This window comes from Panulirus ornatus, chromosome 68, assembly GCF_036320965.1.
Source record: "Panulirus ornatus isolate Po-2019 chromosome 68, ASM3632096v1, whole genome shotgun sequence".
NCBI lineage: Eukaryota > Metazoa > Arthropoda > Malacostraca > Decapoda > Palinuridae > Panulirus > Panulirus ornatus.
The window spans coordinates 8,751,374-8,778,792 of record NC_092291.1 but is presented as its reverse complement, the minus strand read 5'-3'; the positions used below and the strand labels follow the sequence as shown (position 1 = coordinate 8,778,792).

Genomic DNA, 27,419 nt, shown 5'->3' with positions numbered 1-27,419 from the left:
TTACTGGATGCTGACGGTGAATCTAGCAATAGATAACTTTGAAGTCCAGTCAGTCAGATTTAGAGGGTAATGTAGGACTGGCAGTCCGAAAACCCAGGGCCATGCCTATGTATCTTGAGAACATACGGCGAACCTGCAGTAAAGGATCATGCTAAAGGCAGGAAGAGAATGAGTCTCAAAAAAGTGAATCGTCCATCGGGAATGAACACAACATTACACACTGGAATAACGCAGTTGCTCCCCAACCCAGCAAGCTAACATATTATTCAAACAGTAACAGGAAACATATTGTGTCCAGCTGCCGTACGTCACGCCTACAGCACGAGCTGTGGTCTGGTTCGTGCATATCGCCCCCCCCCCGTCGCTATGTCTGGGACTTCCCTACCTGGATGGACGTTGTCGGGAAAGTTAACTTGTGTACTATAAATACACCGGAAACTTACAGTAACTTTTCACGTGTGATATATCACCGGAAAGAGAACGGTGCTTTTGAAAGTATGACGCGCACGTATATGGCTTGCCACAATAGTAACTTTTATATGTCGAGTTTCAAAACACATCAGGCTGGGAGGAGGAGTGGGGCGAGCGTGTCAGGCAACGGTAGCGTGTGACGGACGGACGCCCCCCCTCTCCCCCTTTCTCTTGAGCCAGGTGATGCCACTCATCTGGCAACATCCTCTTCCTCCTCAGTGTTGCTACATTGTTGTGGTGGTGCTAGGAGGAGGAGGAGAAGGGAGAGGCAGACAGAAGAAAGAATAATTAATGAAAGAGATTCTCAGATCGGCATTCTTCCGGTCATTGTTGTGTAAGACCAGCTGGTCGAACTTAATGGACCGGTGGAACTGACTGGAGATTACCAACAGGTCTATATGAGGATCAAGTGTTCTCCTGGCACTGTAGTTAAAGTGGACTCATTTGCGGCTAACAGACGAGACAAAGCTTAACACCAGACTCTATGCATAACCTTCTAGATATCAGGGGATATAAATCGGTTGAGTTAGAAAAGTCCTAGTGATACTAAGACCATACACTCTCTTACTGCATATCATATGGCCCATCCCGATCCCGTTTTTGTTTCCTTTCTTGTTTAGACATTAATGTATGAATGAACTCGAGAGGATAACAAGTACAAACTTGCCGTGTGTAGAGGCTTAGATCATTAGGGGCAGAAGAATGGAAGACTTTAGAATTAATCCTTATCTATGACAGACCGAACCTATTCTAATGCACTGTACACACGACTTGGATCTAACATTATTCATAAATGCCATGACCACTTTAAATCATCCTTCTTTTGAACTTCAGAATAATGGACTTTCATGGGTAACATGAACAGTTAATGTATATGTGGTCTTAGAATTAACTTTAGGACCAGATGGTGTCAAAAGACATCTCGTTTGGTGACCTTATTGATCCTGGCAACCGATACGTGAAAAGCGTACGATGCCAGATACATATAAACGCAGGGTAAAAAATGAATATATCAATCACAATGAACAGGTATTTTTTGTGACTCCAGACGATTTATTATCATTACTAAACAGTCATATTCCAGTTATATTTGTGGCGTCGCCAAATTCAAATTACCTACTCTGTGGATTTCTTTTAAGACACTGAATAATCTGGTTGAGCACAAAAAGTGAAGAATCACCGTATATCATGTTTCGGCGTTTACCAAAAGAACGAAAATTACCAACTAAAGTGTGTCATCAAATGTTTTCGTTTTCTTAGCCATAGCGAACAAAGAAAATTTATAACATTTAGAATACCTTTTATAATCTATCACCAAAGTCGTCTTTATTCACAAATGGACATAAATTATAAATTTGGAAAGAGTATGATAAATTTTCAGTTATTACTTGTAAATATAGATATAATGCAGCAAAATAACCAACAAATATCATTTATCAAGGAGTCCAGAACGTTTGCAGCAGGTAGCCCGGTAATAAGAAAAGCCTGCTTATCAATGAGAGAAAACGGTGTATTTCTAAGGATAGCCATTTTAAAATACATCACACCTTTACTGGGTTACCCGGCACAATTTTTTACCAGGAGATTCTCTTGAGAGGTCAGAGGACAAGGTGCAAGAAAGATGGGGTACAATTTTTGTGTATTTCTTTGTTCATACTTTGGAAATACCTGCAAGGATTTATATTTCAAGAAGCTTGTGACTTTAATATGCGTTTGAAAAGTTTATGTTGATGGGTCCCCACTAGCTTAGAACTCTCGCCGTACTGTACAGTTGGTTACTAGGTTGTTAGGGTTGAGTGAATTGTCATAATGTTCTCATCACAACAATATTGAATTTTATCGTATATCAAAAAGCAACCAGTGACAATCATGTTCTTAAGACTATCATTGCACCTATAAACTTGATCTAAACGGGGAACATCATGAGAGAATTACTTACCCCTGAGAAATGTTGAGACAAACTTTGCACAATGCTTGTTTAATGGTGTATGATGAGGGTTGATATTGCAATATTCCTGTGCTAACTTTATCTGCAGCATTATCGTACTTTGAACATTCTATATAATAGATTAATGGAAAATGGTGTCAAAAAGTTTCTTAATGCGAACTCTTTTCCTAAGTGTGAATTAAGAACCATGGATTTTTTTGATGGGTGATGAATAACCATTAAAAACTTTGCATGAATGATTTTATCCTATAACGTTTGTAAAGAAAACTAAAGGCACTTTTTTATACAAAATACTCTACGCAGTACCATTACCAAGACACATTTCTCATTAGCAGTACAGCCCACAGCACCAACCTTTGCAAATTAGCAACATCACAGCTACAGCATCACAGCTTGAAAGATGTCCATCTACAGTGTATAGCAACAATTATAAACGCCTCTCTCTCTCTCTCTCTCTCTCTCTCTCTCTCTCTCTCTCTCTCTCTCTCTCTCTCTCTCTCATTTGATTCGTTCTGTGACTAAAAGTACATCCTGCATTGTAATACAACAAAGCAAGCAACCTTAAGAAGTTAATGGAGGAATGTCTGGTATGTCGTAACATTGTGTTGTCGATGAAGAAATGAAGTAGGAACATTATTACGTCAACACCCATGATAGTATGTTGACAACACAGCAGTGAGTATTTCAAACAAATTAAAGACATTTGTTGTATATGCTGAAAAATGTGTTACTTTAATTATTAGCTGCAGTTCTGTGTTTAGCATTTTAGTTTATAACATATTTCTGAATATATTTAAAAGTATCATCAATCTTTATGTAAATTTGTGATTAGTGAACACTGGGATAACGGGGATGGCGGTCTATATTTTTTCTAACATGAACAACGACCCCGAAAAGAAAATTCTCTGATAAAGATGTAGATAAGCATAGCTGTTGTTCCATACCAGAAACAACTCTGTAAAGCCTGGGTTGAGTATAGTATGGTCATATGAACTTTTTTTGTTCTGGTTGATGATGATAATATCTAAAAACCATGTCTCTAACCATTCCTAGGAAACAAAGTGTGGCCGGGATCCACGCCATCAGTGTCGCACACTTGTGTCTGGCAGACAGCTGATCGGAGTTGTCAGGTAGGAATGGCTGAATTATGACACTTGCTTCATTATACAGGTGTTCCATACACTTAATGGTTTAATTCATTAACTCGTCAATATCTGTAGTCAGTGCGCCGTGGTGTTTCCTTTAGTGTGAATGGGAGGAGGTATTATATCCGTTTCATTTGTGTTGTCCTAGTGTCTTAGTGTAGGAGGAAATGAACACAATTAGTCAATGAGTTACCTCCGTTGACAGAGTAATTGCCTCCTTAATTCGTGTGTTGTTGAAATGCCAAAGTTTTCAGTAGGTGACAGCTGAGGAAATGACTGTTGCCGTTGCAGATGAGAAGTTAGTCTGGGCTGCCAGCAAAGCGGACATTATGAACCTGGGAGCAACCATAAGAGTGAACAAGTTAGGTCTTGGCACCATCATTACGGTGCTGGCCATGATAGTCATGCTCTACAGATATGGAAACACCGCAACACTGGAGAGAAAACCGGCCATGGTCAGCCTAAAGAGCATGTTGTCAGCGGCCATAGATGCAGCACAGCGAGGCGGGAGAATAGTGAGTACACTTTCTCATTACAATTAGTATATTTAGTTTTAATACAAATTTTGTGAGAGTTTAGTTTAGCCCTGCATTGCTCTTAACTTTTGATATACTGATATTATCCCTCAATGATAATACTTAGAGAATATGATAAATATTGGGATGCACAAAACATTAAGACAATAATAGTAAGGGTTATATATATTAGGGAAAATTTGGATTTAATAAATGGAAGAGCAATTAACATACTAATTGAAAAATCAACATATCACTTAATCTTCGCAGGAGTCTAAATTTTCCTACCGTTCAGCATTCTAGTTGCCATATGCCAAGTCAAACCCACGATTGAGTGTCGCACAACTGCCTCCTATTGTCACCTAGCAAATAGACTGAGCAGCCATGCAATGCCGAGCAATGAACTAATTTAATGTTTGTGTGCTTCTGCTGTATGATTTGGGTATCAGGTCAGGTTACATACGAAACTCATTGGTGATTTTGATTTTTTTATGAGGCAGTTTACCTCGGTTATTCATTAATTAACCCCACATTTTCTTTGATTTACTTAACCCTTACAAATATTGCTTTATTTAGTATTGTTGAGTTAGATAATGCTACAAATCGTGTTTTCCGAGCTACTGTATTCTTTGAACATTACACTAGCATTATGGAACAAAATCACACGATTTCCAGATTTAATAGAATATGGAGCCAAACTAAGACTTTAATTAATCTACAAAAAAGGGTGCAGATTTACTGTAGGAGCAACACAGAAGTAACCCATGGAATTAGAAGGGCATATTAGTGGAATCGAAACAGTAGTAATCAGGACACTGATGAAATATAGTGAGAGTTTAGTTCGAAAATAAATAAGGTTTGAGTGGGAGGACCATGATGATTGGGAAAAATATGGTTTTATTGTAGAAGTTGGTGAAACTCTTCTGAAAATCAACAAAACCAAAGGAAACCACCTATTGTAATTTTCAGTGCTACAGTCAAATTATATTATGAATGGTGAAGAATTTTCACCAGAATTAGTTGGTGTTGGCTTGATGTGATTGTGTGGAAGCATACACTTGATGCACAAACATCCCACCAAGTAGATGGACACAGGAAACCAGAAAAATCACAAATTTTTTTAAGTGTGAGATTTTCATAGATTTGGGTGGTTTCTAGTGCTCTAAAGGTGTTCCTTATACCAGAAGGGGATTTGCAAATAATGTATGAATTCTATGTTGATTGATCTCATATTTTCCTCAGTCTTGATAGCCCATCATATCAAATGATTTGTTTCATACTTTATAATGAATTCTGAAGGAGTGGTCATGGCAAAAGAGTCTCCACTTATCCCTGTCCTTATATGCCTCCCTCGCAAACACCATTCCACCAAGTAAAAAATCACTTGCTTTGATTTTGGTAATCCATTTGGATGTACAGTTTGTCTTCAGGGCCAGTTCCTTCAGAATGTAATTTCTCCATAAAGAATGAGATTGTATATGTTACCTTTTCATTAAATTTTCAATGTAAAAAAATACTGGTGTCCATATCTGCCATTGAAACAGATTTGGACCAGTGTTTTGAGGTGAAAAATGTTTTTTGTCAAAAATTTATGAAAAATTTGCTTAATTACAATTATCTAGTAACTGCCACACTGTATTTCAATAAGGACAAGTGATATTTAGAAGTATGATATTAAATGCTTTGTTTATAGAGTTCTAGCATCATTTGCTCCAATAAGAAAACTGTGCGTTGGTTATGGAACTGTTTTGAAATTACACTGCAGTAGCTTTGTGTGAGATAACTGATTGTCATATATTGAAAAGAATGATGAAGATGCTGGGTATTTAACATGTTATGTATAATTTTATGGTTTATATCATTTCATGGCACTAAAGTGAGAGGACAGTTGGTAGATATATTTTACTGTTTAAAACATTGTGTACCTCACGATATTTTTTGTTGGATCATTGCTGTGCAGTTTTATGTTTTATCTCTGTTGGAAGACATATGATTAATAATGTTAGGATGACCGTAATGGATGAACTTAGAAGATATTTGGAGACTGCAATCAATCTGTTAAAAGAGTTGATACATTTTTTATGTTTGCAGGTGTACCAGGTTCGTGAAGCTGCAGATATGCATGAGAAAAGCAAGGGAAAAACAAAAGAAGGTGCAAATGAACCGGTTACAGATGGGGATTTAAAATCTCACTTGACTATGTTTTACTCCCTCAAGAAGGCCTTTCCTGGAGTAGATGTAAGTAGGATATTATATATGTGTGTATGATTTTTATAATTAACTTTGAGTTAGGTAGTGTCTGCAACAAAAGAATAGTAGTCTCAATTTCACACATCCAGTCTAGCTATCATTGTATAATATACTGAACTAGAGACTATGGTCCACACCTAAGCTGCACAGTCTACTCCAAATTTTTCGTACGTAGCTTCATGTGCCTTCTTTCAGCCAATTGATAGCATAATACCGCATCATTCCAAGTCATTCTGTCCATCACTTGCATCTTGTCCTTGTGAATGCTAAGACCTTAGTATCCCTTCTTTCCTCCATCCATCCTTTCCTCCACAGTCTCTCCCTTCCTTTTGCTCCCACTACCTCATTTGGTGGTAAAATAAGATTGCAGCTCCACCAACTGTTCTTGTAATTTCCATATGTCTGTGCTTCATAGACACATTGTGATTACAAGGAAAAGGACAGGTACAGTACATTATTTTGACTTCACAATCCTATCTCATGGTTACCTACCACCACATTACAGTGTGTTTTCATTATAACACTGTATAGCACTTATATGGATATAACTTCTAATTCTTTGTATTTTTCTGTAGATTATATCTGAGGAACATGATACTGGCAGTGTGGATGTGTCATCTGTAATGCCAGCCTCTACATTCAACATGGAAGTTAGTAGCATCATAACAGATGACATCCTTGTCCCCATCCATGATATTCGAGTCTGGATTGATCCTCTTGATGCTACCCAAGAATATACAGGTATGGAATGACTGTTCTGAATTAATATTATAAAACTGTAGTAAGGAACAAAAGATTTTGTTGTTTTTCACAAGATGACCATATAATAGTGTTACCTTGGAGTGATATAGTAACCTTAGTGTTTTGAAGCCTTAAGTCAAGGTTAGGTGAAGTATTTATTACCTGTAACCTGGAGTAAGGGAGGTTAGTCTATATGCTGCTATGAAGACAATGCTTGGTATTGTTTACCACATGGCATTAAATTCAGTTTATCCCTTTGAAACCTCTTACCTTCCTGAATGTTCAGACCCAGATAACTCAATGTCCTTCCAATCCTCTGAGCCGGTCTCTCTTGACTCATCCTCTCCATATTTCCAAACCATTTTCAGCACACCTTGGTCTGCTCTTTTTGTCAAAGTCTGCATGCCACCAACAGTCTCTCTTATATTGTCATTTCTTATACCATCATCCCTCTTCACACCAAAGATTATCCTCAGGTGTGTGATTTCCAAAACAACCACCCGCTTTTGTTCCTTTGCATTCAGGGCCCAAGACTCATACCCATTCAACACTCAGGATTACTATACCATGTCCCTTCTTTTCCCTATTGGCAGTGACCTCTCCATCCTCACACTTTATAGTGGAATCAGGAAATTTTTCCCCCCCTGTGCCACTTCATGATTCTTTTCATCTCCTATAGTTCCACTAATTGCCATGACCATTGTTAGGTATTTAAAGCTCTACTTTCTTGGTTTTCTCCAGGCATACTCGCATTCACTTAAATCTGTTTTGTCCTCTACTCAGCCTTATTACCATACTTTTATTCACAGATCAGAAGACGAGGAAATGCAAAGAGATTTGAATATTATTTATGAATTGACTGAAGTTATGGAACAATTAATGGTACAGGTCACCCCTCGTTAATGTCTTTGTTGAGTTCCTGGAAAGTGCAACTCTAAGGAAATCCATTTTTCCTTGAAGAAGCTATTTATAAGAGCTAGTTACTTTCTTTAGGAAAATTTTGCCCATAAAAGACAAAATAGTTGTTATATAGGTCATGTACATATATAGGCATAACTTTGGTATAGTAACAGGATGAATAACATGAATGCTTTCCAGAGGTTGTTGTGATGTTGGCTTTTATGAGTGGGTAGAGATGAAAGGATGAGTGGTAGAGTTTGGCAGATGAAAGACCAGGTTCACTTGCTTCATCTGCATATGAGACTGAAAGAAAACACATAGTTAAAATGGGATTGATGGACACATATAGCTTCTCTTCATGCTTTGGTTTGATCTTGAAGAAATTTTCAAAAGATAGTTGGACTGACTTTCTTGTCTTGTATGATAAATGCCTTTATGACAGTAGTAATAGGAGCTTTGAAATTGTGGTCTTTCCTAGAATCATCTCTGCTTAAAATAGTTATTTCTTTGATTAGATAGAAAGCTTCTGACATTTGTGATCCTCAAGTGTTTTGATCCTCAACCATCTCTCCATCTTTAGTTTCCAATATCAAAGGGTAGCTCAGTAAACTATTATTGAAAAACTTAATAGCTGGGTCTTTACTCTTATTTGAGAAGCAATCTAAGTTCTTGTTTACATTGCATATATTTCCATATCCTGTATTGTAAGCCAGCTACCACATTCAGAATCTTTAGATATTTTGTTTACAGAGTTTCATTACATTTAGTTGTGTAAGACATTCAAGGAGTTTTATAAGTACACTCAAAAAGATGGTTTGCTGTTCTTTTTTTGGAGCTGTTGTAAGTTATTTCTGTGAAGAATATTTGTGATGAGGAAGATTTATTTAAAACATTTCACTTACACTGGAGTGAAGTGAAGGATGCATAGAAGCAGTAATAAGAAAAGTTAATGAAGATGTGAGTTGGGATATTATGTGGATTATTCTTGTTCATTATTTACTAACCAATTTTCATATGCTTAAATCTTATAAACACAATTGTAAGTTTTAAAGCAACATCAAATATTTCATTCAGAGAACCTGAGAGAATATGTTACAACAATGGTCTGTGTGGCACTGAGAGGTTATGCTACTATTGGAGTTATTCACAAACCCTTTAGTAACTTTACTGCTTGGGGCTGGGCTGGTAAAGGTGTCTCATCAGAGCTTCAGATGTCAGTACCTCAGGTAAGTGTAGTTTACTTTTTAAGTTTAATGTAATTAATGTGCATTCTTTGAGAACAAATAACCATATATTTTCTTTGTTAGGGATTGTCACTTAAAAGTATTAGAGAATTATTGGTAGTTAGGAAATCTGGAATCCCAGTTTACTTGGCTTTATAGACTATTTTATTTGTCGTATCCCAATATATTACTGTATATTTTTACCATATATGACCTAGGACCCCTTTATGGGGCTCTTACAGCTTTAAGGCTGCACTATAGTCAAAAGAAAGTAATTGATGGACTCCCTTGGTTTGAGAGAATCCTAGAGGAGATTGTACTCTGTCTTGTAAGCTAATGATGATGCATGCAAGTTCAACAGAGTAAATATATGTGTATAAATTATCCTACTACTAGTTCGGTGTTAGTGGCCTCTGCCTGCATGAGGTTACACAGCAAGGGAAATGTCACCTTTGGTAAGGTTGTATCATCATTAATTGATGAAATAGAATACAGTTTCATGAAAGAATTTAATGCTTCAAAGTAGTCATACTGTCCCTGCTACTGAGTGTAGTGCAGCCTTGAAGCCGCAAGAGCCCTAGAGGTAGGGGTCCTGGGATTACGTGATGATTATGTTACAAGTTTGCTGTTTCCTGTGTAGTGAGGTAGTGCCAGGGGTAGATGAAGAATGGCCTCATTTGGTTACTTCTTCATTTAAGGGGATTTTTCATTTAGTGTCTGATTGACAAAACCTACTTTATCAGTCTCTTGTGTGATAATCTTTGAGACTACCAAAAAAAATATCCATAATGAATCAAAACTTATTTCTTGACAGCATCACATGAACACTCAATCCTTCTTAGTGTTTGGCCTTCCTGTAATTAGTGTGTTGGAGGTGTAATTACACTTGAATGAGAGATTCTGGTTTGAATAGGCTAGAGATCAGGTGTTGAAACCACTTGTATTTTGTATATACTTTTGTTGTTGTTTAAAGGTCCTGTCTTTGTCATCTATTGATTTTTTACATTTTAACCATAATAAGAAGCTCTACTTATTTTGCTTTTGGTTTCACAAATATGGAATTTTTGAGAAATATCATGGTATAACCAAAATCCTCTCATATTTTGAAACTGACGAGCTGAAATAGGGAAGTGTCACATGTAACTTTCAGTTTTTGCTTTTGAACAGGGAGGCCCAAAAGATGACATTCCACAAATCATTGTGTCTCGGTCACATGCTGGTGATGTTGAAGGTTTTTCCAAGGCTGCATTTGGGGAGAGAACTAAAGTTATCCCTGCTGGTGGTGCAGGTGAGTTAAAAGATGAGACTTGAATGCACATAATATCGTTTGCTGTCTTCACCTAATAATTCAAGTCCTTTACTTTAGGTACACTTTTATTGCATACAAATGTACTTTCCCTGAAAGTCTGGATAACATAGTTATAGTCCTGATATGATAGTGTCTTATAAGCTTCTGGACTGTCTTAATGTTATGCAGTTGTTAGCAAATAAATGAAGTTTCATTGCAGTATGTTTTGACTGAAGTGTCATGACTGGTGATAATACACAAACATGCAGAGCGACTTGTAGTGTTCAGAGTAGCTTCTTCTTTTCTGCCACTTCTGTACGGGAAATGTTTCAATGGCTGTTTAAAAGTTGAAGAAATAAGTTAAGGACATAATAGATGAATATTATGTACTTTTGTGGAAACCAATTTATATATTCTATTCTAGGTTACAAGACGCTGGCAGTCATTCAGGGAGATGTAGATGCTTATGTTCATGTGACCTTGATTAAGAAGTGGGATATCTGTGCAGGAAATGCTCTTCTAAATGCTCTCCATGGCAACATGACAACATTAGATGGGCTATCAATAGACTACAGTAGCCGAGAGGATTACAAGAATGAAGGTGGTGTCCTGGCCACACTGTATTTACATAAAAACTATTTACCAAAACTACAAGAGCTCAGAAAGAAAAAGCCACATTAAGATAATATTATAATATACATTGTTTAAACATTTTTTACAGAAAAATAACAAATTCTGAATTATTTGAATTATTTCTATTTATGCAGCATTTAATTTATTTTTAGTGATGTAAGAACTTTTCTTTAGGGTCTGAGTAAATCATGTATAATTTAATTTAACAGTTTGAATTATGCAAAGGGAATGTTTTTTGTTTGTTTTTTAACAAAGTCCATTAACATAATACTAATAGCTACATTGATGAATTACATGGTAGGACAAGAAATTGTTGGAATACAGTAAAGCATAGAGGATCTATTTTAAACTAGAGCTTTTCACAAATGAAAGTATTGTTTGTACAAATAGGAAATAATGTTAAGAAGAATAGTCTATTTTAGGTTGTTTTTTGCAAAATACGTTTGATCCTTAAATGCTGGGAGACTTGCAATAACTTGATTGAAATAAGCACCAAAAGCAAGGTCCTCATATTTTCTGTTTCTTAGTATAAAGTGAAAGAAATGTATGTAAAGTGAAGGAAATGTCAAAAGAAGTGAGCTGTTATACTTTATCTGGCCATGGTTATCAATGAAGTTAACACCTAGATCACCATGGAGTGGTGAAGAAATAGAGTAAGGTTCTGGAAGGTGTATATCATTCAGATTTTTTATTTTCCATTATGAAATGAGAGAAATATGTGTAAAGGTAAAGGACATGTACAAAACTGTGAGTTAACATTTTCTTATATGGCTGTGGTATGATAGTCAAATTAACATATAATCCTTCAGGGAAGTGATAAAGAAATGGTGAAGGAGGGTGTGCATCACAGTCTGAGGCATAGCTGAATTGCCACTAACAATGCCTGTGTTGGCCAGATACTTCGGTAATACCTGATAAGCATACAGATGTCGTAATGTTGGCACTTAGCTAAGAATAAGCCTTTGAAGATTAATGCTACTAATACAACTCCCAATATTCCCTTGACAGTCAGCTGCGTAAGCCTCCCAGCATTTAAGGTTTAATAGAGTGTGCTGTTCAGTGAATAATATCTTCATTTTGTCATTGTAGAATTAACTTTTTTCTTGTTATGAAGCACTGATTTAGCTTCATTACTATGGCTGTTTCATGTATCTTATCAGTATTGACTTGTTGAAAGCTCGGAAGCTTTAACTTCAATTGTTCTTCCTCATAATTCATATCATGTTATGCCTCTAATCTCATGTATGAGTTTAATGTAATTAGGGATTCCACATTCAGAATGGCTAAGTGGTGGTCTCATCAGAATGGCACTAGGATCCACCAAGTCTTATTATATTTAGTAACTAGGCCATAATTCTTTATGTACCACCTTCTTTTGAATATGAAGACCATAAAGTATGAATATATGAATAAGTTGAATATATCCCTCCAAGGGACAGCTTCACAGACATTCCATTTATTCTTTTCAGAATTATTTCACAGTATTTATCTTGATTTTATTTAGAGATGGGATTGTGTTCAGTACTGATGATTACTGAATATGGTTTACCTGTGTTGCAGTTAATAAGCCATTTTGGCTGTGGGACCGAAATATCTGTGCAGCTAATGTCCAAGTGCTTTCATATTGGTGCAATAACATTTGTTGAATGATGAGAATATTGTCTGAACACAGCTTTAATTTTTGTCTGTATAATGATTTGTAGTATATTTATACTAGAATTTTACCAAGTGTTTCCTATCAACTTAATATCAGTAAGAATATGCTTTTCAAAGCTATGTATTCAGTGTTTCTCCAGACTTAAATTTTTCTGTTTGGTTCATGGAATGCAAGTAAGAGGGTCTTGGTACCCTTACCAGAAAGATTCTTGACAACCATTCATAACAAGGCGCAGCCAAGAAAAGCAAGTTACTGCCCAGTCTGTCATTCCTACCTGAAACTGGAAAGCATTTACTCTAATTCTGTTTTAGCACCAAATCACACTCAGGTCCTCTCATTCACATGCTGCTATTTCTCACTTGTTAAGCCCTCCATATGCATATCCCATGAATATTTCCTGTATCCTTACTTCAAGAGAGTGTAGTGTACAAACCTCAATGATGGGATATTGGTAAATGACTCACACAATAATATCCTTGCTTATTTAACATGTCTTCAGTCATGATCAGTTTATTCTTGATTTTGTAAGATGATGATGAAGAGAAGCAAAGTAAAGCTGAGATCTATAAGGATAGTGAATCAGGCTTCACTTCATTTCAGCTCTTGCTTCATCCTCTAATCTGATTACTACAGCACCTGCTGCTAATGTTATGGATCAAAATGAAATAGATGAGCTTTTCTAATAGTTATGCCTTTGTATAGACGAAGAAAACATAGTCATGTTTCACTTTGTAGGAGGGAGAACATTTTGTCTTTCTCATTCGATTTCTTTTAATTCTTTTCTTCTTTCCAACTGTGAGCACCTTAATGTTGGGCTTTGACGTAACTAGTAATGTGCAGTTCAAACACCTGCGGCATTGAGGGTGTTTTGAAGATGCATTTTTGAGAATGGAGTGAAGATGTGTGTTTTTAAGGGATATGTAAAGGTGCACTTGTCAGGAATGAAGTAGATTTAGGTTGATTGGAGTTGTTTAAGATGCATTTTGTCTAGGGTTAAAGGAATTTAGGTTTATTGATGGTTTTAGGAAGATGCATCTGGTGTGTGTCTCTGTAGTGAACATGTTGGTAAGTACCTAATTATAAGTACCTACAAGAAGATTTTGCCTATAGGCATATCTTGCTCATTAGATGATGTTTTTTTTCTGTCTCTGCTGCCATGCACATTACATGAATATCAGTCCTAGGTTCATCAGGAACCAGCTTTCAACCACTAATGCAAGTTTGTAATGTTTTCTTATTAGTTCCACGTGTTTCTGCTTTTGCATGGTTGTATGTTGACTTTGTTTCCATATTAGGTATTGAACTTGAATTTTTTATATTTCGTCCCATTATTGTAGACTTGTTAATTTGTTTCTTTTTGGTGAGATGCTCTTACCCCAAAATGTTGTCCTTTTTACCTTGAATTTGCTACCATGTGTATATTATCATATAACTTTTTTGTCTTCATTTTAGGCTGTAGATTTCAAAGTCTGTCAGCCTCTTGTAATAGTTCTTATATTTTTTCCCTCAGTTTTCTCTTTGAAGTTTTTTGAATGCTCCTTTACTTGTTTACATCCACTTGTTTGGATCATCATACAGCACAGCAGTATTCCTTCATAAATATACATTCTTCACCTAATCTGCACATGTATTTATCATATCTGTGGCATACTTCAGGGTGACTGCTTGCATTTTTCTCTAATATCAAAGAGGGACCTGAGTAGGAGTACTTTAATTCATAATTTGGGATGATTGTAGATGCATTGATTGAAGTACTTACATTCTCCTCCAAGGTAATTTCTGCATGCAGTTGCAGTGTTTGGTAATTTCTGCCTGCATTCCTGTTGTTTGCATCAGTTGTTGATGCCTGGCTATATTTCTCGTGTCATTTAGCTTCTTGTTATCCTTTGACATTCAGTCTGAATTTTTAAAGCTGATTTTTTCCCCCTTTAGATCTCATGAAGTTTTCCTTCACTGTGCTCCTTAGTATTTTTTTAACCCTTCCCTGCTGTAACCAATTTCCTAATTTTCCTTGTCTTGACTTTGTTCCTTGTATTCCAGGTATTTTATTTTTATGTACATGATTTTTCCTTCCTTGTCTATTTTAATAATTTTGCTTGTCATTATCCTCTGTGTGCCTGTCATAGTTCAGAAGTATCCTCTCTGTTTATCATTGATCTGAAAATTCATGCATAACAAGTCCACAGTCCACACATCTTATTTCTGATAATATATACTTGTCCACTATATTCCTTGTTTAACATGTTCATTTATTAAGAGGGTGATTTTCAATTTTTTTTTCATAAGAATAGCATAAAGATTGTATCTTTTATTATATTCAACTGGAGAGAAGGCTTTTTGTGTTTTGTGCACCTGATTATTTTTGAGAGCCTCAGCACATTACATCATACTATTGTACCCATAATTTTTTATTTGTATAATAACTTTCCTTTGCATGGAATTGCAAGAGAATTAGTCACTGTGTCCCTTGCACTCATTAGCCCATGCTTTGCTAGTTATGTCCTGTTTGACATATACCTTTTGTTTACCTTGCCATTATTTTTGTAGATAGGGAGCTGTGGTTTCATTGCATTGTATGAGCTAGATATTGGATGTTAAAAAAAATGAGGCTGTTCTTTGTAACATACTGGTGCTACCTTGCTACATGGGAAATGTGGACTAGTATGCAAGAAAATTGAATCATGATAAATATGAGGCAGAGTCTTGCTGAATTGTCCGTGTTTTATGTATTTGTGTAACCTAAACCAGTGAGAGTTAGCAGCCAGCATATTTGAAAACATTAGCCGAGAAAGCCCATGGGTTCTTTTGTAGCAGTGTGTGCATGTATATGTTTGTCTGAGTGTATAAGTGTGTGGATACATGTTGTGTTTTCACATTATATTTTACACATACTAGATTTTGCTCAAGGTTATTGGTGTACCCCTTTGTATATATGTAGTTAATCAGTTTTGTGAATATAGAATGTATTTGATATTTTGCAGGCCAGGTCCATTCATTTAAAGCTTGTAAACATGTTGCATTTGATATTAATGATGTAGATTCATTTTTTTCCTCTTTACATATAATTTGCAGCCCTTTAAACTTGAGCATACAGAGATCTCTTTTATCTTGTCTACAAAGTGCAAGACAAGCTGTTCTTGTAGATGTGACACTGTCTTGGTGTTACTATGTTGTAGGTCTGTTTTATATCTCCTCATTAATATGACAGAACTGAAAGTTTATGTAAAGAATTCTATACCATGAATGCCTATTTCTACTTTTTTGCTCGAGTTCTTACTCAGATTTGGCTTCCTGTATTCTTTATGAAGGGTGAAGGCTTATTTTGTTTTGAAATGATTGTCCCAGACTGCATGTGCCTTGGGCATCCAGCTGTTGGACTCTTACCCAATCACATCAGTTTTTATGGCTGAGTTCTTCGCGTGATTGGTTGTTGAACTGATATATGTGAGAGGTTGTGTTGGCTATGTTTTTTTTAACTTTCATGTGCAAAGATCAAGCAGTTTTTCAGGGGACTCTAGATTCATTTTATGTAGTATGTTGGATTAACATGTTATTTTTCACATAGAATACAACTCAGCTGTTTTCTGTATGGCTAGTATCATTATTTGTTGGCACCATGACTGGATTCCTTAGAACAAGAATCACTGTGTACAGTGATGAATGTAAAATTGTTACATGAACCAGATGAAAGTTATCAATGTAGAGGAGTTGCTTTGAGTGATGATTACTGCCAAAAAATGCATAGACTTGCAGTATTTCGTAAAGGAATTTGTTATATACTGTGAAGTGAGGATATAAATCTTTTATGTATATATTCACACAGTAGCACATAAGCATAAACATATCATTATGATGAAACATATTCTTAATTATTTTCATATGCTCAGACCCATTTTATGATTGCTATGTATTTTGTTTTTTATTTATCTTCAAATACATTCTCATTTCTCATTTATTCATTATAACAGCAATGTACAAGCAAACAGCTACAGTTTCCAAGGTGACACTATGAGTGTGCATTGATTAAATACAGTATGTATAGGTATGTATTATGAAGACATGTTAGAAGCTTCAGTAATATCTAGCATCCTAATAATGGTGTAAGATTCAGATTCATGATGGCCTGTAGATGATTCTGAATATCTGAACAACTTTAATTTTGTCTGAATAATAGTACTGAATTATGTAAATTTTTGTTATTACAAAGCAATACACAGTATAGCCATTTTATTGCTTTTGGTATCTTGACTGTTGTAATAAAGTCATTAATGCTTTATGTTGAGAATTTCTATTACTGTTAATCAGGTGTGTTTTGCTTTTAGGCATGTATAGATTTTATTTTTTTAATGTGTATACCTCATATTCTGGTAGAGCATTTTCCATGTACTAAGAGTGATAAATTCTAAATGTTTTGTATTCTACTTGTTGTTTGAACTGAAATTAAAATTTTATAATGTTGGCAGTATTTTAAATGTTAGTTGTTTTCCTCTTTATGTTTCATTAAATGTTAGTGAATATATTTTCTCAAGTTTTCTGTAAACGACATACAAGTTTGGTTCTTAGTGCTGTGTTATGTACAGGGCAGCATCTGCGCATTTCATTCAGGCATCCAGTAACTGAATTGCAGATGATTTCAGCAGGGGTAGGGTTTGACTTGGCCTCGCTGTTCATTGTCTTTAAGGTAAGGTTATAGAAATGATTTAAGTTAGATGAGATATGCTGGAAGCATTTAAGCATTTCATAGAATGAAAAACATAGTAACATTCAAGTGCAAACCCATTGAAATCTTATAATACATTTTTTGCAATAAAGAATGATAAGGTGACCACCTTGCAGGACAGGGGAAGTGCGTATCTTAGGACAGAGAAGGATTATTATGAGATTCTTGAGAGCTAATTGAGTGATGGATTACCCTTGTGAGTATAATGCCTTACAAGTATAGGGAAGAGTTTCCAATGATGTATTATATTTACCTATGTATAGTTCATTTGTTCTAACTGTGAATCTTGCAAGTGGACAAGGCATACTACAGGTAAATAAATCTGGTGACTCATGACATGATGTTTTCAAGTATGGTACATATCACTTCAAGTTCTAGGCTGCAAGTATTTTGGTAATCTTTACAAAATTGGTACCATTGGAACGAATAGGATGGGATTTTATGTGTAACACCTCCTATGATAGTGAATTTTAAGTAAATCTTGCGACACTGCATGAGATTAAAGACTTTCATAGGTTTTCTTTGCTTAGATATAGGGATCAGATTACTTCATAAGGTGATCTGATCTACACGGGATTGTATTTTCCTTTATTTACTGCTTCCTAAATTCTGTTTTCCTCTTAAACTGAAGATCCCCTCCTGATAACTGTACCAATATCTAGTTATCTGATATTGAAAAATTAGTAAAGGGATTGAAAATTGATATTTCCACCCTCTTGAAGAATTGTTTTATTACAGTTATCTCCCGTCCTTACCAATAATTGCTTTAGTTATCCATTATATCTTATTCATTTTTCTGTAAGTAATATGTTCATTTTTGTAAGTTACATTATCCATGGTACATTACATTGTTTTGAAGAATCTTATTATCCTATGTTATGAAATTTTGTTTATCAGAGTGTAAATAAATTAAAAGTATATATTCTTACTATTATTACAAATTATGGAAGGACAAGACATATGTAAGAGACAAAAGAAAGTAATAGGAAACATTTGTATTCAAGAATAGGAAAAGTGCTGGCATTTGTTTACAAATGGTGAAGGCCCAGCTACCTCTCCCCATCCCTCTCTAGATCTGGACTATGAAAAGAATGATACAACTCTGTTGGGTAAATCTATTATGTTAATCAGTACACATCTCAGTTATTTCAGATACTTATAAAATTGAGGCCAGTATATTTTCCAAAGATTTGTGAAGTAAGATCGAGTTCAATGTATTAAGAGTAAAGCATTTTGTTCAGAGAGAAAGCCCATGTTTATTTTTGCTATTGTATATATTTGTAACTTTTTACCACTGTCTTTGGTATTTGACTAACATAACAAGAAAGGGAAGACTGGTTATAATTACGGCCGTCAGCTGTCAGATGTTAGCCAGATGGTAAGGGAATTTGTCTAGCCTTAATCTGTCTGTTAACAGAAGCCATCATTTTAGAGTTCTGTATTAATGGGTCTATGGGCTGATTATACACCCTTTGATGTAAGGAGTGGAGGCAGTACTTATGTATTGGTAATATTGCATTATGATATATTTTTCATCTTTATTTCAAGTATAGAAGTGTTTGAATATCTTATCTTTCAATTTTGAAACAAAAGGTTTTGGTGCCAAAAAATACCATGAACCTTCAGTTTTTGGTATTTTTCTCAGAAAAAAAGATTTCCTTTATAACCTCATTATAAGAAGTATTTTTCATGCTGAATACAAAACTGGTGTTAAAATAATGTTTTGTCCTCTTTATGACACTCAATTAATCTATTAAATGAAGTCAGTTTTAAAATATTTGTGTTCCTTTGCATCATATTTACTGGGTACGTGTCGGTAACTAAGAGCATTGTGATGTATTTTCCATGATTATTTCAAATATAGAAGAGTTTGAATGTCTCATGTTTCAATTTTGAAACAAAAAGTTTTTTGAGCTAAAAAATATCCTTCAATTTTTGTCATTTTTCTCAGGAAAAGAGATTTCCTTTAAAAACTCATTATAAGAAGTATTTTTCATGCTGAATACAAATCTGATGTTAAAATATCATTTAGTCGTCTCTATGACATTCATTTAAGCTGTTAAATGAAGTCAATTTTAAAATATTTTCTGCTCATTTGCATTGTATTTACTGGGTCTGTATTGGTAACTTATAGCATAATGATATATTTTTCATCTTTACTTTTAGTATAGAAGTGTTTGATTATCTTATCTTTCAATTTTGAAAGAAAAGGTTTTTGGTGCCAAAAAATACCCTGAACTATTACCATCAATTTTTGGTATTTTTCTGAGAAAAAAGATTCCTTTATAACCTCATTATAAGAAGTATTTTTCATGCTGAATACAAATCTGGTAATAGAATAACGTTTAATCCTCGTATTGACACTCAATTAATCTATTAAATGAAGTCAGTTTTAAAATATTTGTGTTCCTTTGCATCGTATTTACTGAGTATATGTCGGTAACTAAGGGCTTTGTGATATATTTTCCATGATTTTTTCAAGTATAGAAGTGTTTGAATATCTCATGTTTCAATTTTGAAACAAAAAGTCTTTCGAGCTAAAAGATACCCTGAAGTATTACCTTCAATTTTTGGGAATTTTCTCAGAAAAATAGATATCCTTTAAAAACTCATTATAAGAATTTTTTTCATGTTGAATAGAAATCTAGTGTTAAAATGTCGTTTAGTCGTTTTTACGACATTCAATTAAGCTGTTGAAGAAAGTCAGTTTTAAAATATTTGCTGATCCTTTACATCGTATTTCCTGGGTATTAATGGGTAACTGATGGCATTATCATATATTGTCATGATTATTTCAAGCGTAGTGGTGTTTAAATAGTAAAAATTTCATTAAAAAAAAAATTTACCTAAAAAATATTTCTGGCATTTTTCTCAGAAAATAGATTTCCTTTAAAAACTCACTGTAAGAAGTATTTTTCATACTGAATACAAATCTGGTGTTAGAATATCATTTAGTCGTCTTTATGACATTCATTTAAGCTGTTACATCAAGACGACTTTAAAATATTTTTTGCTCCTTTCCATTGTGTTTACTGGGTATGTATCGGTAATTGAGATCATTATGATATATTTTCGAAGATTATTTCAAGTATAGAATTGTTTGATTATCTTATCCATCAATTTGAAAAGAAACAGTTTTTTGAGCTAGAAAATACCCTTAAATTTTTGGTATTTTTTTTTCAGAAAAATAGATTTCTTTTGATTTTTTTTTTCAAAAGAAGTGTTTTTCATTCTTAATACATATCTGGTGTTAAAACAACGTTTAGTCCTCTTAATGACACTCAAATTGTTAAATGAAATTCAATGAAATTGCGCCCCTGGCCTGACAAAAAATGTACGTACAGTGGATGTATATAACAATATTTACAGCGCAATTATAAAGTGTTGAAGAGTTAGGCCAAACTTGAATTTATGTAAAGTCTTAAAGACTTATTTGATCAAAATTATAACAAACTCTTAAGACTTATTTGATCAAAATTATAACAAACTCTTAAGACTTAGTTGATCAAAATTATAACGTAGAAGCGGCAATGCAACTGATAGTAGCAAAATATTCCTATAGTTGAAAAGTAGGCGAGTTTGTTTTTTATCTCACAAAACCAAACCGTTAAAAATGTCAATTGGTTAGCATATGTTAAAAAACAAACCTGTTGAGTGGCGCCCCCTTTCAAGTGGCGCCTAGGGTTCCTGCCATACCCTAGATACGCCACTGTATTGTGACCAACCGAATGCGTCTTGGTTGCAGAGGAATGTGGCATTTGTGGAGGAGGGCAAATGCCAACTTTTTGAAAAGAAATGTAACCTTGTAATTTTAGACCTCTTGGATGCAGATATAATGAACATTTGTAGAAAATTTAGTCTGGAAGACGTCATTGTTCTTTACTTGAGATGTCCAAGGAGTATAGGTACCTGTGAGTCATTGATATTGTTGAGAATAAAGAATTAAAGATTCAGTTTTTTCATTTATTTTCCTGACTCGGGAAAGAGAAGAAACATGGCGGTGGTATGCCTTCATCCAATCATTGCCGATTTTTTTGTAAGTTATTGGAAAGACGAATGATTTATAGGACACACAATGTTTTTATCGCAGATGGAAGGAAGATAAGTTTTTCGGAATAGATCGAAAGAAAGTATTAGAAATATTAATAGATCAGTTGCGAAAATAGTGCTTGAGTTAAAGATACAAATAAACAAATCAGCATTCGTAATGCTGTACAATTTATACTAAAAGTTAGTGTAAGAAGATGATGGATAAAACCTAATGCAAACTTGTCCGATTTATGAAAATTTTCCTCATGTTTGTAGAGAATAGGCATGCATTATGACTGGCTACCGGTGTATATCGCCAAAGTAATGGTGACAATAAATGCTTCTAGCGGAAAAAAGAAAATGTATGGCGGACTTTGTTGAGGCCCCGAATCGGAATCAGGAACAATGAACGAATGCATTTTGGTCCGACCATCCGGATAATGATAGAGAACCCTTTTTCATATAAATATAACTAAGGAGGAGATAGTATTCTTGATATAATGGCTACTGTATGTTTATCTATCATACCCGAAAACATGGATATATATATATATATATATATATATATATATATATATATATATATATATATATATATATATATATATATATATACATATATATATATACACACACACACAAACGACAATATTTACCGTCAGCATATTATATTTTTTCCTTCTGAATCAGCCAACAATATTTTTTTACCCCCATTTCGTAGATGATTAAAGAGATCATCTATATGAAAAAGATCCGAAAATAATTTTTTTATTAAGTGGATACACATTATTTATCAAAGCTTTAAATTCCTGATAATGTTGGTGGGGGATAACAGTGTATGGGAGGGTCAGCTGATTCAAGGTCCCAACTTGTAAACTTATCGCAAACAACGAAAGTTAACACTTCTTTGTAGTTTTTCTTTCGCAGGTATGGTACCTCAATTCATGTAAGATATGAACGTAACGTATAAAGTCGCAAATAACTCATTACATGTGATGAAGGTGTTGTTATATAAGTAGTTGTGCACAAATGGTAATCGCATTGTTTAATCACATAGGCGGTGGCCGCATGGGCATCTAGGGAAAAAAAATACGTTTGTGTACAGGATTCGTAAGTCATATTGACTTTAGTTTGTCACTATTGTTGCACTGATAAACCATGAAAGAGGAAGGACTTAGAAGCTGGGGTTAATTGGGGTTACACCAGTGATAATAAGAAAACTTCTTCAAGGATTGGTCCTCCTCACCCTATGCCAGCCAGCAGGGTTGGGGACCCATGTAATATTACGCTTAATGGATACCACAAGAGACTAACGAAAGTTCAAGAAAAGTATATTTATTGACTTATACTTAATATCAGTGGTTAGTGGTGTAGATGGGTGCTGATTAGATAACATGACAAAAGTAGTTCAACCATTATAGATAAATGATAGTGGGGAGGTTCGTAAAGATCAGGGAGAACGTTTGTTGATAATTGTTGTTGTAGGTAAAATTTGTGTTGAAAGCAGTTGCAGGTAATTTTTCATTATGTGTTGAAACTATCTTTGTATATTAAGGTGAAATATTCTTCTGCAATGGTAGTGCCGTGTAGGATAAAAGCTGCATAGCATGCATAATTCTGAACATGTTTTATCCTGCGATACTGAATAGAGCAGTGGTGGTGGTGTAGTTATGAATATCAGGAAAGATATAGGATTAATTTGAACCAGGGTATGAAATATATGATGAGGGATATTAAAGCCAGCAAATAAGTAATCAACTGATACCCTTTTAGAAGATTCTTTGATTATTCGGTTCATATTAGGTATCTATCAGCTTGGGGAAGCTTTATGAGATATTTTCCATGATTCTGTCATATATAGAAGTGTTTCATTATGTCTTATATCACTTTTAACACAAAAAGGTTTTTGGGCAAAAAGATATGACCCATTACTTGCACTTTTGGTATGTGTGTGAGTAATAAAATGCTGGATAACCTTTTTTCATGCCGAATTCGAATCAGGGTTTGAAATATATGTTGGGGAACATTAAGGCCTGTAAGTGATTAATTCTTATCCTTTAGAAGATTCTCTGATTATTTGGTTCACATTTATTTGGTATTCATTAGCTTGAGTAAGCTTTATAAGATATTTTCTGTGATTCTTTGAAGTATAGATAGAAGTGTTTCATATTCACATTTCAGTTTTTAGAATTTTTTTTTTTAGCTAAAAAGTTCCTAGAACTATTACCTGTAATTTTTATTTTTTTGAGGGTAATAGATTTGCCTAAAAACCATTAATTACTATTTTTTGTGCTGAGTTCAAATGTGTGGTTGAAATATGTGTTGGGGTAGATAGAATCCTGTAAGTAAGTAATTTCTTGTTACTGTTTTTGAAGATTCTGTGATTATTCGGTTGGTATTTATTAGGCATTAGGGAAAGCCTTATGAGACACTCTCCATGAGTCTTTCAAGTATAGAAGTGTTTCATTATGTCATATTTCAATTTTAAAACAAAAACGTTTTCATGGCTAAAAAATTTCTGCCGTTTTTGGTATTTTTGTGATGGCAGTAGATTTGCTTGAAAACCTTAGGATAAGGAATATTTTCATGAGGAAGCTTTATGAGATATTTTCCATGATCATTTCAAGTATAGAAGTTTTTCTTTGTTGTATTTCAATTATAAATCAAAAAGTTTTTTTGGGTAAAAGATTCACTGAACTATTGCCTGCAATATTTAATATTTTTGTAACGGTGATATTTTTGCTTGAAAACTTTAGCATAAGGACTGTTTTTTTTGCTGAATTGGTTATTGATGGATTAGCCTCCCACCCACCCTGCCTCATCAACAGTGTAGCCCCTCAAGGATTTGTCCTGTCCCCTACACTTTTTTCCCTTTTTGTCAACAATTTCCTCTCTTCCACAAGTAACTAAATGCCTCATATGCTGACATTTCAACATTGCATTCGTCCAGTTACTCCAATTCTGCTCCTTCTTCTCTCACTTGACCTGCATCTTGTCTTGACACAGCTTCCTCCATAAACTCAGACTTGGACAGGGTATCTCAGTTGGGTAGATGAAATCTAGTTAAGTTTGATCCCTCCAAGACCCAGTTTCTACCCATTTCTCTGGAAAATTCCTAACAGCTCTTGTCTTTCCTTTGACAGTTTTATAATTCCACCTCTTGACTTGCTTAACATAATGGGTATTACTGTAACATCCACTCTTTCTTGGAAACCTCATATTACGGAAATAACTAAGTCTCTCTCTAAGAAACTGGGAGTCCTGTTTAGTTGTCGAAGCTTCTCTTTTTCTGAACAGTTGCTCTGTTTATACAAAGGACTGATTTTCCTTGTATGGAGTACTGCTCTCACATCTGGGGTGGTTGTAGCTCTGCATCCTTACTTAACAGAATTGAGTTGAAAGTGTTCTGACATATAAACTCTCCAGACTAACTCGTAAACTTGACCTTCTTTCCCTATGCTGCAATGTTGGTTCACTTCTTCTGTTGGTATTACTTTGGTTTTTGCTTCTGGGTGCTGGCTGCATGTGTGCCTACACCTCAAGCTAGATCATGCAATACTCAGAAAGCTGCTGCATCACATGATTACTGTTTGGCCATCAGCAACTCAAGGGTGGGTTGTTTTGAGAACTGTTTCTTTCTCCACACCTTGGAGCTTTGGAACTCTCTACCCTCATGTCTTTCCCAATAACTATGGCCTGGTATATTTTGAAAGACAGGTTTTACACTTCCTCCAGAATTTGTAAATACTTTCCCTTGCCTCTCTCTCTCTATCTCACCCCCCCTAATCCTCTTTATATTTCAGTTAAAGCAGTACTGATTTGTTTACTTGGGAAAACTTTATTCAAGTTAGTGATTGATGCATTTTGTTAGATGATCTTTAACCTCTGATGTGATTCAAATTTCAAAGGAATCACATGAAAATAATAAGCAGGTTAAAGCTAAATGGTGTTATTCATTTTCATCTTTGCAGCCTCCACAAGTAAACAATGGCGTCAGGGTATTCCCGTCTGAATGATGAGGAAGGTAATGGCAGAGGACAGCGATCATATGGAACTGTTGATCCAGATGTAGGATTTGCTCCTGCTTCAAATTCAGGAACTGAATTCTTTCAGGTGTGTTTGTACTAGATTTTGAATATTAAGTGTGAAGGACCTTGTGAACTTCAGAAACCAGCCAACTTAAAGTTCACTTTATGCTCAGGTCTTTAGATACAGTATTCACTGAAGTAGTTTCATTTTTTTTTTTAATTTTCCAAAAGAAGAAACAGAGGGGGGCCAGGTGAGGATATTCCAAAAAAAGGCCCAGTCCTCTGTTCTTAACGCTACCTCGCTAATGCGGGAAATGGCAAATAGTTTAAAAAAGTTTCTGAACATTCTGATGTTTTCTTAGAATTTGGTTGTGAGTAGGTAATGTGATGTGAAGTTATTAGAAAGGTGCTTAGGTTAAAGTCTTTTAGTATGGCATGGTCATGTAGAACATATGGCTGATAGTAGATTCTTCGAAAAGATTATAGCATTACATACAGGGAGGAGAGATCGACTGCAGAAGAGATGGACAGGTGTAAGGGTAGAATTGATTAGGGCTAGGGATATTTCAGCTCATGCAAAAGAGTAGTTTGTATTGGATGTAGTGGAAGCAATTTGCATACAGGAGTGGAATGAATAAAGACTTTGGTTATTCAGAGATTGCTACTACAGGAGGCAAACTCTTGTTCTGGCACAAATATTTTGACAGACATTCAGTAACTTTAGTGGGGGTATTTTAGTGTTGGTATGTTAATGTTTTGAAAATTTTGCAGCTGTGTGACAAGATTACAACACACCTTTTCACAATCAACAAAGCAACTAGTACCCTTGAACGATCGCTGAAACAAGTAGGGACGGCCACTGACAGTCAGCAGCTCCGAGACAGAATGTAGGTATTCATGAAGTATCATGGGTATCTTTATTTGTGTATTTTATTGTGGCAAAATTTTATCAAAAGGCGTTGAATATAGGACTGACTTTGCTTTTATATTTTAAAGCTTCATTTTTCTCAATTTTTATTGGATCCAGTGCACAGATCAATAGCAGTGCTGGAACATCTGTTCAGGAGACAACTGGATTGTTGCGGACACTCCAGCCACTCACACATGGTAACAAACAAAGACGTATCCAAGCAGAGAGATTACACAATGAATTTCAAGCAACTGCATCACGCTTTGCTATAAGTCAGAAGGTAAGTAGCTTAAGTGTTAATGTTCTGTTGTTTCCTTTTTTCTTGTTTTTTGTAGTAGGAACAGGTATACTCATGAAAAGAATTACCAGCATCATGTTTCCCATGCTTGTGTTTGCTTATATATTTTATACCTGTATACTTTAGCTGTTTCTTAAAGATCCCATGACTGTTGTTGCACTTTAGTCTACCATTTACCCTTTCACTTTAGTCAAGTAATCTGTATATTATTTACCATTTATCCATTCTTAGTGTCTGCTTCAACACTCCATCCTAACTGTCTTTCTGTATCTCTTATGCCCTTTCCCTCTGGGAACTCCCATCAACACAGTGGCCACAGTAAAAGATTCTCCAATTACCTCTGTCCTTACATGCCTCCCTTGCAAACACCATTTCATGCATTCTTCCTCTGTTACTCTTCCATTTTGTTTCCCCATGTCACAGGTGGTTTTTCTCTCTCACACCAACCCCTCTCATCTTATTATCATACAGTCTTCTTATAAACTCCCCATCTTGCATTCTTTCCATATGCCCAAATCTCCTCAAAGTATTATGTTTCACTCTCTACCACTCCACAATTCATTCCCTTTGCATTCCTTGCCATACCACATCTCTCACACACCCCTGCATTTATTTATTCATTCCTTCTAGTTATAGCATCAACTCTTCTCAAATAGCTCATTT

General features: G+C 35.1%; 2 protein-coding genes across 5 annotated transcripts in view; both read left to right on the top strand.

The window, feature by feature from the left end:
• The first annotated feature begins 3,050 nt into the window (after positions 1-3,050).
• Positions 3,051-17,229, top strand: LOC139747387 (inositol monophosphatase 3). 3 transcript variants are annotated; one of them, XM_071659676.1, is made up of 8 exons: positions 3,051-3,094; positions 3,473-3,549; positions 3,856-4,079; positions 6,171-6,317; positions 6,905-7,070; positions 9,045-9,196; positions 10,361-10,481; positions 10,906-17,229. In XM_071659676.1, the coding sequence occupies exons 3-8, from the start codon at positions 3,894-3,896 to the stop codon at positions 11,160-11,162; spliced, it is 1,029 nt and encodes a 342-aa protein (XP_071515777.1). In that variant the 5' UTR covers positions 3,051-3,094; positions 3,473-3,549; positions 3,856-3,893; the 3' UTR covers positions 11,163-17,229. The 3 variants fall into 3 exon arrangements, with proteins under 3 accessions (XP_071515777.1, XP_071515776.1, XP_071515775.1); XM_071659675.1 differs by lacking the exons at positions 3,051-3,094; positions 3,473-3,549 and adding an exon at positions 3,587-3,680; XM_071659674.1 differs by lacking the exons at positions 3,051-3,094; positions 3,473-3,549 and having other exon boundaries at positions 3,696-4,079.
• Positions 17,230-22,345: 5,116 nt separating this feature from the next.
• The window catches only part of Syx13 (syntaxin 13), a 31,146-nt gene continuing 26,072 nt past the window's right edge, over positions 22,346-27,419 (top strand). Inside the window, exons 1-4 of one of the 2 annotated variants that reach the window (XM_071659536.1) lie at positions 22,346-22,447; positions 25,492-25,633; positions 26,320-26,435; positions 26,576-26,738. In XM_071659536.1, the coding sequence (XP_071515637.1) occupies positions 25,508-25,633; positions 26,320-26,435; positions 26,576-26,738 (405 nt within the window). In that variant the 5' untranslated portion in view covers positions 22,346-22,447; positions 25,492-25,507. Of the gene's footprint in view, positions 22,448-22,570; positions 22,631-25,491; positions 25,634-26,319; positions 26,436-26,575; positions 26,739-27,419 lie in introns of those variants that run through there. The other variant, XM_071659537.1, reaches the window with a different exon arrangement.